This window comes from Anser anser, assembly GCF_964211835.1.
Source record: "Anser anser genome assembly, chromosome: 1".
Lineage (NCBI taxonomy): Eukaryota > Metazoa > Chordata > Aves > Anseriformes > Anatidae > Anser > Anser anser.
In genome coordinates, this window is record NC_139720.1 from 64029263 (window position 1) to 64042901 (window position 13639).

At 39.0% G+C, this 13639-nt stretch overlaps 1 protein-coding gene across 25 annotated transcripts in view; it reads right to left on the reverse strand.

Moving 5' to 3' along the window:
* Positions 1 to 13639, reverse strand: part of BICD1 (BICD cargo adaptor 1) — a 179536-nt gene that overhangs the window by 22250 nt on the left and 143647 nt on the right. For 8 of the 25 annotated variants that reach the window (XM_083820134.1, XM_083820133.1, XM_083820136.1 and 5 more), the window contains exons 6-8: positions 12164 to 12315; positions 4881 to 5198; positions 3735 to 3925 (exon numbers count right to left, since the gene is read on the reverse strand). In XM_083820134.1, the coding sequence (XP_083676260.1) occupies positions 3735 to 3925; positions 4881 to 5198; positions 12164 to 12315 (661 nt within the window). Of the gene's footprint in view, positions 1 to 3734; positions 3926 to 4880; positions 5199 to 10994; positions 11069 to 12163; positions 12316 to 13639 lie in introns of those variants that run through there. The other 17 variants (XM_083820130.1, XM_083820128.1, XM_083820129.1 and 14 more) reach the window with 6 other exon arrangements.

Here is a 13639-nt window from a genome sequence, read left to right on the forward strand (position 1 = left end):
ACTAACACTATTTGAAGTGTTTTTCTGTGTAGGATTTAAATACTGAAATTTGCCCTGTGGTAACTACAAATGAAAACAATATGGAAAAGAAGCATCTATCACAGTTTGTCTGGGGAACACCTCAATGAAGGGGAGACTCTCAGATTGATTGTGATTGACCCTTTAATCCCCCCTATTTAAGGGAGAATGCTGAAGGCATTAGTTACTCTTTGTTTCATGAGTTTGTCAGGAAACCTTTATCTTCAGATGCATCAGCAACACAAGGATCCTCATTTTAAACTAAAATTAGATAACTTTACATTCAACTTTGAGAATGTCCATGCTAAAATAATGGACAGAAAAAAGAACACTATCAGGGCACCGATAGCAGATTTTTTTCTGTCCTGTTCTTTCCTTGAAGAAGTCAAGAGAAGCACATTTCAGATTTGGGACTGTAGGATAGTAGGAGGCATCTAGCAACTTTGTTTTCAGGCCCTGTATATGAAAATTTGGAAGAATTCTGAATGTAACTTCAACTGAAAGGTCATTTCTAATACATTTTTACACCATCAAAAACGGTGTTAGGCCTTCTATATGCCCTGAATTCTTCATGTAATCACGAACATAGCCACATGCAAAAGAAGGCTGGAGTTTCTGTCGAGCAAATGCAATCTGGATCTGTCTATCAGAAGAATAAAGATTTTAAACTGTAAAAATACATGTTAATAACGGAAGGGAAGAAGCAGCACACAGCAAAGCTAAATGCGTGCTATTACCTAGGGGAAACAAAACATGATACTTTGGAAATGGACTGAGTGATATTTTTAGCCACAATGATTAGGAGCCATTAGTTCCTAAAGTCATACTGCCACAGCTTGATGTCAGTGGGACACACGAGCTGATTTAAAGTTGAGGGCAGTAAAGTGGAAGCCAAGAAAGAAATGATCATCTCTTTCCTGAGAAGTCTTTACTTCAGTTGGTCTTCACTACTGAGTCTTCATGCCAGGGTCTTCCTCTGAAAAAGGCAGAAAAAGTAATCCCAGCTTTCTGCAGAGGGAGCCAGTAGCAGTGAAAGCTGGGGACAGAGCATGGTGGGGCGGCCTCTTCTAAGCACCAAGTCCAAAAGAAAGTGCAAGAAGACAGGCACGGCCTGCCTACTGCAGGAGGAACATACGATAGAGGAGCCTGCCCAGTTTCTCTACCAACTTCAGTTCTTCTGGCTCTTGGTCTCCATCAAATGCATTCCCAGCTACAGCCTCCCAGCCCCTATGGCAGTGGGAGCTAATGGAAGAATAGGGAAGCTCACACATCACGTGGGTGAAATCTTCATGTAAAGGAAACCTTTCATGACTTTAAAAAAATGAAAAAATAAAAATTAAGTTAGGCCTGAATCATTTCTCATTTTTCACTTGTGAGGACATAGCCTCAAATCAAGCTGTATTCTGCTCTGTAGTGTTTGAGTTTGGATGTTGCTCTTCTGCAATCTCTGTGATGAAGAAGCAGGTAGGGGTTGCTACACTGCTTGCTCACTTGCTTTACTGCACAGATCGTTTGGGAAAAGAATCTCTTTCTGATACGAGGCAGACGTTTTAAACATTCCCTCTGCAAGCAGCAAAATAGCATCCTTCACAGTTGCTTGCCTTCAGGAAAAAGATAATGAGACAGACGGAAAAAAAACATCTTACTTATTCCTTTGTTCTGTTAACAATAATATATCTTCAAGAAATTGGTAAGACCAATGCTGATTCTCGACCTGATTCTGACATTAACCCTGCTGATAACAGAATCAATGTGCTGAAAAAAAAAAAATCACTGGTTTGAACACATCAGGCTCACAGAAATCAGTAGTACTGTCTCAAGCCTTTATACTATGAATATTTAGAGATGGTGGCAGGTGAGACTCCAGATAAACATTATTTTCTGGACAACTCTATTTTTTCAGGCTGCTTTATCCCTTGGTCTCTGTTATTACAAAAAGTCAGAGACTGTGTCAGTGTCAATCTGCAGTTTGTGAACCTGTGATGCTCTGTGAGGTATCAGATGCTGGTCTATGAAAATGGTGACAAATATATAGTGCATGAAGACAGTCAGAACCCAGAGTTCCATATTAAAAAATCACATATTTTATGGTTAGTACTAACAATTTCGCAAAACAGTAAATTTGTCTCATCTGTTGAGCACTCTTCTTTTTAAATCATTACTCCTTCCGACCATCAACATGCAAATACAATACAGAGATCACAGCTCTTCAAACAAAGATCATCAAGTCCTTGAATTAAGGATTCTTAATGATTCTCCTTGGCCTCACAGTCTATTGTAAATTGTAAATTAAAAGTACAATTACAATTAGAAGTCTTGTAAATTCTAAGACAGAAGATTTGTCATTTTGGGGTCTACTTCCTTTCATTTTCTTGCAATTCCAAAGAGGAGTGTTTGGTTATACAGGAAATTCAAAAACCACTTCTTTAAAGAGAGGTAAGTGTCCATCAGAAGTAAAACCATTCTTATTCTGTTGAAGGATGAAGAGGAAGGATCACAAGAGACACTGCCGGTGTTTAGGAAGTGGATTCCTGTCTATAGGGTAGAAAATGAGCACGTGGTCTTCCCTTTCTTATCACACTGCTGCCTTCTCCAAATCACAAAAATATTGACATAACTGCTCACACAAGCTTCTTCTGAAGTCAGGTGGGTATGCCTGCATATTTTGGAGTGTTGCCAACAGAACACAAAGGAGTTGTTAAAAGCTCAGTACCATTTATTTTATAAATTTTGAAGTCTTTACTTTTTTCACTCTGCCTTTTCCCCCTCTAGGAAACAGCTCTTCAGTTTATTTACTTCAACAAGAGAAGGTTTTGTTTAGACTCTGCAGTTTTACACTTGTCCTCTGTTACTTGCACGGCACTTCTCAAAGGTGGCTGTGATATTGCTGGCACTGAGATATAATGTACTATATGGTATTGCTCAGCTTTCCAGAACAGATAGTTACTTTAGCAGAAAGCACATTATGGGCTTTAGCTTTTACATTTTCTACGTAGGCTTATTGTGTATAAGAAATTTCAAAACAAATGAACAAAAAAAAATTATCACCAGACAAGGGTGTGCACAAGGCTGGAAGTTCGGCATGGGCACAGAAGAAAATTAACTATTACTTTGTCAGGAACAGAGAGATGTCACAACCTTTGAAATGACATTCAGTTCGCATTTCCTTTCTACATATCGTTCTAAGCAGATACTACAGCTTGGCAGAAAATGAAGAGCAAAAGCTTCCTGTGAAGATAAACTTAATGATTCAGTTTCTATAAACTAAACCTCCTGTGAGTTTAACACTACACCTTAGAAACACCTCTGCTGCCAGCAGGAGAGGGACTCTGCTTAGGCTCGCGCACATCGCCAGCCACTCCGTCATCAGTCCTCACCCATCTAACTCCTCTGTCCCGTTCAATTTGGGTCTTCTGTGGGGGCTACCAACACAACCACCAGACCAAGCACCACCTGGGCACAGGGGTGCAGCTTCTGTGGATGCCAGCAGGACTGCACCCACCTATTCCACAGCAGGACTTCCCCTACTGCATCTGGAACCAGTTTGGGCCACAGCTGGCAAAATGTCAGCTCCTGCTGCAGGTGACACAGGAGGAGACATTTTGCTTTTCAGGTCACAAGAAGGTGCCCAAATTAGATTGCATCTGCAGCGTTGGGAGGACGCACTGCTCTGCTAACCACTCAGCACCACATGCACCCAAGGAAAAAATGTTTACCTGGTGTGGCCACGGTTAACCTTTTTTCCTTGCTGAGACGGTGCCCATGGATGAATTCACTCATGGAAGGGGGGCCCCTCAGAAGATATGATTCTGTGGAAGCGGGATGAGGGGGGGCTCTTAATAATTTCTGGAGGTAGGTCCCTGAAGTCCTGGGATGGCTCTGATCACAAAGGGAAGGTGAGAATAGTCTTGCAGGAGATCCAAGAAAAATACATATGGAAACAAAAGAGTTTTACTTTAATTACCTTTCAAAGCCTCACGAATGACAACATCATGTTAATTTGCTTAACAGGTAAAAAACAACTAGTGTTGCCACCCCATGTCATTTCCACAGCAGAGCACCTTGCCTGCATGGGAAATCCTGGTCCGTATTAGGGGAGGAGGAGATGAGGTTGACTTATATCTCAATATCCTGGAGTCGATATGTACAAGGCTCCCTGAATGTTCTCTGCTTTTTGCATTGTGACTAGAACGTACAAGAAAAAGGAATGATTATCTAGGACTTCTCTAACAGAGAGTCCTTTTCATCTTCAGAACCATGGAGATCCCCACACCTATAGAGCTTTGACAGGACAGTCACAAGACAAGATGAGAACTCACTGCTTGAACAGCAAAATATTTGCATTAGTTTATGAATTGCAGCCATCCCCCTTCGAAAGGTTGCTTGCTCCTATGCAGAAAAATTGATCTGAGTGAACACATCCATATTCTTTTTGCACTGATGAAGAGCAAGTGAGCACTAGAGCTTAACAAAGAGATGCAACTTCTTTTGTGTTAAGCATTGAAATGCTCATAGAGAACAATCTTTTTTTATTTCAGATGCTCATTATGGAAAACCTTAAGAAAAACTTAAGGGAGAGTTGTTAAAGAAAATACATTCACACTAATATTAAAGACATACAAGATGCACTGAGACACTGACAGATAATAGTTCAAAAACTTTGCATTAAGAAGGAGGAAATAATATTGTGAGTAGGAGGATCAGAATGACATGTTGCCAGGCTTTGAATTTCATTTTCATATCTTCCCCACCTCCTTCTCCCCGAGTGCAAAACAAAAAAATAATAATGTTTACAATTCAGTGAACGACTTTAATGAAAGTCTGGCCACTGCACTGTACTATAAAGATCACTGCATGCATACCTTTTCCTCTGAGTGCCACTGCTGACCAGTAAGTTTGGTTGCTGTGGGCCCTGACTATGCAGGAGGAAAGTGTCTATGGTTGGCACGGTGGCTGATGCCTCCTCACTTACTTTAGGGCTGCCGATCTTGCTCTTTCCAAGCTTGCCTTTGCTGCGTCGGGACTGCTCATGGTCAAATTCTAAATCCTCCAGTCGCTGGGTAAGGGCAAGTTTTTGTTGGATAGCCATGCGCAACAGAGAGTTTAGTGTCTTCTTCTCATCCTCTGCAGCTGCTAGCTGCCTTTGCATCTCATCCAGCTGCGTGACGTATTCATCACACCTGGAAAAACAAACAAGGCAGAAAACTGGGGAACTGGTCCAAGAACCAACTTTACCAGTGATCGTATTACCGGGCCTCAGTTGCAGGCATAGATTTAGATCCAAGCTTTTGCTGAACCTAATCCTGCAAGCAGATAGCCTGAAAACTTCTCTTCCCACTTTGAACGAATACCTACTTGGATCTGAATGCTGAAACTTCCTATTGAGTAGTATAACTTATGTCTAGAATATCAGAGTATTCTATGACTATAATATGTTTCTAATGCACATAACTAGCAAATGGAGGATAGGCTTGGGATTATCCCCAGGTTAACCCATAAATAACATCCTGGAGGGCTGGTTCAGCTAGTAACTCACCATAGATACAGATGTCTACTTATTAGATAGTAGTATTTTCCATACATACTAATATCTACTACATAAACAAAATATTACCCAAAAATGATGAAAAAAGACTAAGTATTTTGTACACTTGACAGATCAGATTTTGTGAAATTAGAAACCTTCATTTGTTTGCCATTGTTAATCGGTTAATGCAGTAATATTCAGGAAGCCCCACACTTGGAATGAGCCTTCTGGAGGTGTGCTCAGATATCAGTTGTCATGGCCACTTACCCCTTTTTAACCCTCAGCCTCTCTTATCTGCATGAAAAACTTTCCATTCTTTTTCATTAGCTTTAGATCTCTGAGACAGATTTTGAAGTAAAACCACCTTTCTGATACGAGTCTGTTAGCATTTAAGATCAAATCCAATTTAGTCTTGCTTTTTAAAAATGATTCAATTAAGTTAACGTGAAGAGCAAGGCATTTCAGAATTTCTTAGTCAATTTTTGGAGTGAAATAGTTTTAGTTTATTAAAAATAGAACCATTTAACGAGTAACAACCAAGAGTGATAAATGTATACCATCAGTGAAATGATTCATGGCTAGCAGCACTATCTAACCATAAGACATTTGTGGCAACATCTAACATTTTTTCACATTAAATAATACAGATTTCATTAAATCTCCTCCCCACATGTGATCTGTTTAAATCTAAGTAGATATGCTGCGTAATTACAATAGTGTAATGGATGATGATTTACTTTTATCAGTACCATTCTCAGAAAACAAGCAAAGAAAATAATTTTAGGTTTCCTTCTCCAAATGTGTGAAGCAATAAATTTTGAATTATTACAAACTGAGTGATGAAACTTGTTTGTAATTTTAATCTTCTCCTTCAGAAACAGAAATAAAGCATACTCAAAAATTCATACTTACTCTTCACTCACATACACACACATATACATATATTGCACTCTCCTTTTGAATAATTTAGGCACTTTAACTGGAAGCAAAATGACTCAGCCAGCCATAGTTTCAGCTACAGTTACAGTATCATCTTTCTCTACAGGACCTTAAAAAGCATAAGTCTGTATTTAAGCCCCGAGGAAGAGAGAGATTTCTGAAATATTCTTCAAGTCAACTTGCACCTATTTCTACTGCAAGTTATGAGATGTTTATTGATGTCTTAGCTAGTTTCTTTGATAGAGACATTAGAATAAGCCAGCATTCTAGAAATTAAAATGAATTCAATGAATTCGTTTGAAATAGAAAATGTCTGAGTTAACAGGGTTTTAAAGACTCATTCTTGTAAACAGATGGATCCTGTATCCACCTCCCACTTTTTCTCTCCTGCTCTCCTCTTGTCTAGAAGAGACTTCTTTTCAAATATGCTTGTATTGAAAATTAACAGTAAAAAGTAACATCTGCAGCAACACCTGTAGCACTGTGCCATTAAAGGAATGAACTGTCTTGCTTTAGTATGCCCATAAGCCAATTTTCTTTTTAGAAGAAGATTTTTTTACTTTTTTTCCTCAGGCCTTAAAATATGTTCTTGTATCTAGACATCTGCTTTGTAAAAAGAGCATAACTGAGCAGTTAAGAAACATAACCTCCTGAGGGTGGATACTACTAAACAAGGTTTAGACAAAAATGCTTTTCACTACCTGCTATGAACTCTAACAAGATAGCCTTAGAAATGCGGATATGCTACATGCTGTTAGCTGGCCTCACACTCAAAACAAAAACAATCTCATTAATACAACATTTTCCAACTGTTCTCACTAACTATATGCCCTTCCTAGAAGTCTCCCCACAATAGCAATCCAGCATTCTTGGCAGTTCACTGCAGTGTTTGGGTGGTTCCAGTCATCTGACCTCCACCACAACTCGAAGTTTCCTATTATTTTGCACAAACACATGGACCATTGTCTCTGTGTTTTGTTGCTCAAGCACATATATTTTTTGAGAAATAGTGTTCAGAAAGGCTAAGCCTAAATCAGTCAGATAAAGGCCATAATTAACTTTAGAAACTGCTGAATTAACAGCCTTAGATCTTGAAGTCTGCAGCAGCGAAGGTTATTCCATGTAGTGGGAGGTAGTCACTGCCTGCAGACATGGTCCTGTAATGAAATATTCCCTGATATATGCAAGTGAGGGATAAAAAGAAAAGTGTTTCCAATTAAAAAAGAAAAAAAGCTTTACACACATCCATATTGCCTTTTACCCATACATTTTATAAACATTGGTGAAGTCTCACAGCATACAGAGGAAGAAAAAGGCTAAGAGCTCTTAAGAGAGATGATTTCTGGCATGGTGTGGACCACTGCAGAACAAGCAGGGCTCCAGGATACACCAGAGCTCTCAATGGGTCTTTTAGAAGTGCTAGAGTAGTAGTTCATAACAGAAGTTAGGTTATATCCTCCCGCGTCAGAGCTCTGTCACAGTTTCTCCCTTGTCTCATGATGGGTGTAAGCTGCAAGTGACTAGTAAATTATCTTGTATGCTGGTCTTAAGTTTTATGCAGTGTCAAGATTTCACGTTTCTTCTTTCTCCTGTCTCAGAAAGGAAGAAGACAGATGCATAAGCCTGCTTATTTTGTATCCAAGAAGCTTACGTAGGATTTGTCCATATTTCTCTGTCATCTAGGAACGCAAACCAAATACCAGGTCAGGCCTAGGCATAATTTCGGTCACACAAATCATAGTGGAGCTTGAGCTAAACCCAGAGACATTGACAGTGAGAAATCCTGGCTCTACCACATAAGCATAATTCTTTTCTGCTCATAAATGTTTTCTCATCCAGGAGAGCTCCGGGATCTGTCTGTACTTCTTAGTCCATGACTTCAGCACAAATTTTCTTTAAGTATTAATCATAAGAAAACATCTTGGTGGATACAGAATAAAATCAGTACATGTAGTGTCAGGAGGATGGCAATATCTTGAGAAATATTTCTCTACTTTTGAATATCTATTTAGCTTAGGAAAATAAAAAGTATGCAGGGAATCAGTAAAACTAGCTTTCTGAATTCCTTCAGGATCCTTCTGTATAAGCAGTTGTTTCTCTCCTTCAGCATGAGACATTTCATCCCTTCCCCTCTCAGCTCAACCCCTACTCTAGATGGCAAACCTAAAGTTTTAAAGAATCTGCTTTTCATTTGCCCTCTAGAGGAGCACTGGCTGTCAGTCTCACCACCGCACAGCTCACACCATGTCAGTGTCTCGGGGCTGGAGCAAGGGGCAGCAACAGTACGGGCAGGAAAGGCTCACACCATTTTTCTGCACTGGGAATATCAGAAGCAACACAGTAAATAAGTAGACAGAAGCTGTGAATCTGATGGGCACCACGTAGCCCTGGTATCAGGTGGGAATTTAAACTTTGCTCTGCTAACTCAATGCATCCCACCCACAAGCAGTCACAGAACATGACTTCTCCAGCAGAAGCTGCAGCAGCAGGTTTAATGCACCATTAAAACATACCAACAAAAGCGCTGCTATGGAAGAGTCCTCATCAGTGGTGTCTACCCCAGAAATTACCACAGATATAAAGACATTGACTTTAAAAAAGCAAAACATTTAGGATGCTTGAAAATGAACAGTTAAGGTGTTTAACAATTAGCTGTTCTTCACATCTGGCAGATAAATTTCATCACTCCAGTTAATTCCAACATTCTGACCTTCTCCAGCTCTCTAAACTTTCCAGACAGATGATTAAAAGAGTCTAGAAAATGGAACCTCTCCAAAAGGGCTCGTGTAAAAATGGAGTGATTTTAAAAAAGCAGCTGTATCAAGGGTTTGATAACAGTAAGAAGTTTTTATACTTTTGTTTTATTTTTCTTTTGTGAGGTGTGTTTGGGGAAACAGGAGCTTGAACTGTGGTGAGAACATATTCTTGCAGGTCTAAAGTAAATTCAGAAAGAGATCGAGGCTAATGAAGAAGGAAGCTGTAGAGATCAGAACCACAGAGATTTTGGATTGGGAAACAAACAGTCCAGGAAAATAAAAAGAGCAAAAGAGATACAGGCTGGACAGAAGGACTTCTGAGGGGCAGAAGAGAAGATCTGAAGAAAGAAACAGGAATGGAAGGACACACAAGTGTCAAGGGAAAATCACAGAAAAAGGAAGGCTCTTGCTTTCTGCATAGGGAAGCTTTGCAGAAAATTGTTGTCTTCACTATTCAGACTAGAAACACATGCGCTATGCTCTCCTTATAATGTGGCATGAGCTTTAACCAGTGCATATGATGAAGGATCCATACAGTTCATCACCAGAATGAACATCCATTTGAGAGTCAAGTGAACAGAAAAGAATGGGTTATGAAAAAGGACATTGCTCAATCAAGCAGCATGTAAAATCATTTTGAGACCTATAAAACAACTCTACTTTTAGAGAGATATTCTCCCTATAGTACAAATTCAGGAGTAGTATCATGTGATGCAGGATTACCATGGAAATCACTGTTTTATTTAACAGAAGACTATATATATATATATAAATACTGAATGTTGCTATTGTATCAAATGTTACTGCATGGAGAATCTCACGTTCTTCTATTTCCAAACAGGTTTCTCTTCTTGAACAGACATTTATAGTATATTGTCTCTTTATCAATTAAACAAAAGCTATTCCAAATGAAGTACACAGAATGAGTCAATGATTTGGACATTTAGGAAAATTGATTTAATTATGAAGGTCATTAAATTCCAGGGTAGGGAAGGAAAAGCAATATTCTACAACAGAAAAATCTATAGAAGCCCACTGATATGCAAGATATTGCAGTGAGTGACTTTTAATCACTGTCCCTTCAAGATACCGGTCAAAACGTATGACCTCAAGGAATACATCCATAGGTCCTCCAGTGAGTTTTTAATCACAACTGCATGGCATTTACCAACAGCAGTTGATGCTCTGGGTGGGGTTTATCTCTACTAATATTAGACATTTACAAAGTGGAAATTGGTAACTCAGCAAGCGACACAGATTCCTTTTATAGATGTAGAAGAGACACGTTTCATTGCATCCTACACAAGATATCTATAATAGGCATCTAAACAAATGGCACCCTTTAAGCTTAATTCTCGCAGAAAAGATGCTGCTGCCTCCCACCGGCTGTAGGGCATGCCTTAAATCCAGCAGAAGTGTGCACGTGGGATGCATGAATACAGAAAAGAGCATTTAGTACACCAACCTAATAATCTCTTCAGGTACCAGCTTCTAAATCTTTGCAAACTTGTTTTACCTCGCAGGCTGATGATTCAGGCTCCACACAAGACCCTTGTTTGCTTTATGCTCATGATTCCACACCTCTCTTCGGGAGTTAGTAGCCCTCCAGGTAGCCTTATAGAGTTAGTACATTCATTTATCTCCTGGAGTAATGAGCTTGTAAACAAAGACCACCACGTGCATTTCTAAAACACACACAGAAGTTTGCTTTCCTGAAGAAAATCTCTAGATGGCAATGAAATGAATGGAGCTACCTTGGTTCACACCACCTGATGATTTGGTTCTTCATTTCCATTATGGCACTACACGTACTCTTCCAACGATGAACCTATGATGAATTTGTACACAGCACCAAAGTCACAGAATGTAAATGGCCCCTTCTCCATCCTTCCCACCTCTCAGCTGCTGCTGCTACCATGACTAAGCAACAAAAGACTGAAGAAGGCTGGAAGAGGTGAAATGGCACCCATATAGTGCAGGGAGCACGGGGGAGATGTTGGCATGAGGCATGAAGAAGTTTTATTGCTTACGGACTAAAGCACAAGCAAGAAATCTTCATTGTGTTTGATCACAAACGGGAAGGGGGGGGGGGGGGAAGAAAGCATGATATAATAGAAAAAAATGTTTTCTTTGCTAATTTGGGTGGTAAGAATTTATTGATGGAAGCACTGGATCTTCAAAAACAAAATATTTGTAGCTAACTTTTTGAAAAGCACCTAAAACCAAAAGCTCTTCTAAGGACGTATGGGTGAAGGAAAGAAGAGAAATGATTAATAACTGTCCTGTCAGGAGGAACTGTACTACAGAAGGTAAGTGAAACCTTTATCCTGTGTAGAAGTTAATAAATTTGATATTACAGCTGGAGAAAGTAAGAATTCATGTTGGAATGTGAAATTGCAGTGACCTCACAATTATTAGTGCTGGATTACAGCACAGGCTGGTTGATGAAATAGATTTTTCCAGCGGTAAGTACTAAATCTCACGATAATGAAACCATAAGATTCTGAAGATCTTCATTAACCATACGACAGCTTTATGTGACAGAATCACTGCGTACTTCTGAATGTGAATATCAGCCACATAAATCTCCTATTTGATTTTCACTTAAAAAAGCCCTATAAATGCAAATAGACTGACGGTTGATATTGGCATTTATAACACTTTACTCAAGGTTGTATTGACATTGCTATTCTCCAGCATTATTTTCCAAGACATGCATCCCAGTAGCACTTGAAAGCTTGCAAGTTTTGCAAGCACACACTGTAAGACTCGTTCACCTTCATCCAGCAAACCCCTGACCTTGCACAAAATAATTTCTGTCCCTCCTCCTAAGTACCCAACATACACAGGTATGTCTGTTCTCGCTTAGCACACTTATTTACTTTTACAGTGTTGAGTCAGACAGTGAAATCATTTCCCTTACCTGGTTGCAAACATTGCTCTCAAGGATGAGAAGGTTGCTGCATCTTCCTTCAAAGCCTTAAGTTCATTTCGTAGCTTGGTCATGGTTTCAGTCACCATTGCTTTTTCATTTTCGTACTTATTCTTCAAATTGGCTAATGCCACTTCAGCTGTCTGAAAACACAGACAAGGATATTTGCTTATGACAGAGATATCTGATAACAGCTCAGATGCCATGTTTGATTTTACTTTATATTTCCTTCTCCATTCATACAGCAAAATAAGGTTAGACCTGCACCGTGCCCTTTAATGTCATCTTTTAAGTTGTACTTCATAAAGCCAGGAAAAGGAGAAAGCAGTTCAAAGGACAAAGCCAATTATAATGCACTGGCTACAACTCAGCACCTTAAAAAGGCAAATGAGCAAGTTACTACAGCTTAAGGAGTTGCTACCACATCCTTGAGCCACAAGGTGCATCTCTGACCACTTTGCAAACGGGACACATGGCACATTAGACTCAGCCTTGGTAGCTGCAGGCTGAACCAACTTGGTTTTCCTCATGCTTTCTGCCATGGCTTTCCTTGCATGAGGTGATTGCTAGGATGTGACAGCTGGTTTTCACATCTGAGCACTGGCAGTACCTACTGTTGTGCAAAACTACATTATTCTGTCAGCTTTAATTACTACAAAAAAGAACAAAGAAAGCGTAAATTACAATTTTCACTTAAAAGGAAAGCAAGGCTTTGTAGCCACCTATTTCTTTATTTCTCTGCTTCCTTCTTTCTTTTATTTTGTCCATTTCCTCCACTAGATGTCTTTAATTTCCTGACCATATAATTACAATTTAGTAATTACATTTGTCTTATTTTTGCAAAAGTAGAATCTTTTGTTGTAGTTATGAAATTTAGTATCATTTTTAGTTTATTCAAAATACATACTGTTATAGGGGCTTTACACCTACTGCTGCTATGAGACATTTTAAATTATTGCCATTTAAATACCTGAAGAAAAAATGTTTCCTTTTGCATTTACCTAGAGTGGGGGGCTATTATTTTTTCACTTCATTTAGTGCAGAATAAGTTGTAGCATTTCATATCAGCAATCAAGTTCCCCTGTTGATCTTGTGGTTTCTTGAACCATCATCAGGGAAAGGGATTGTGGAAAAACATTATTTCAAAGATGCCAGCAAGGGGATGCTAATGACCAAACTTGGAAACTGATTTTAAACTCAGTTTTCTGAATCTTGCTAGATTTGTCACTGACAATGCCTCTTAAGAAAAGGACATTATTAACATCTCCTACTAAAACACAACTCTATTCATTTGTGCCTGGGGAAATAGCAGTTACAAATGGCCACATTAAAATAAATTTTCCTTTTTTTTTTCCAATTATATATCCAGCAATAAAGTTTTCTCTACTTTCACACTAGTTTACATTGAGAAATTTTTAAAAATTGTTAATAACTACCTGAAATTTTAAATAGATTTTTTTTTTCATG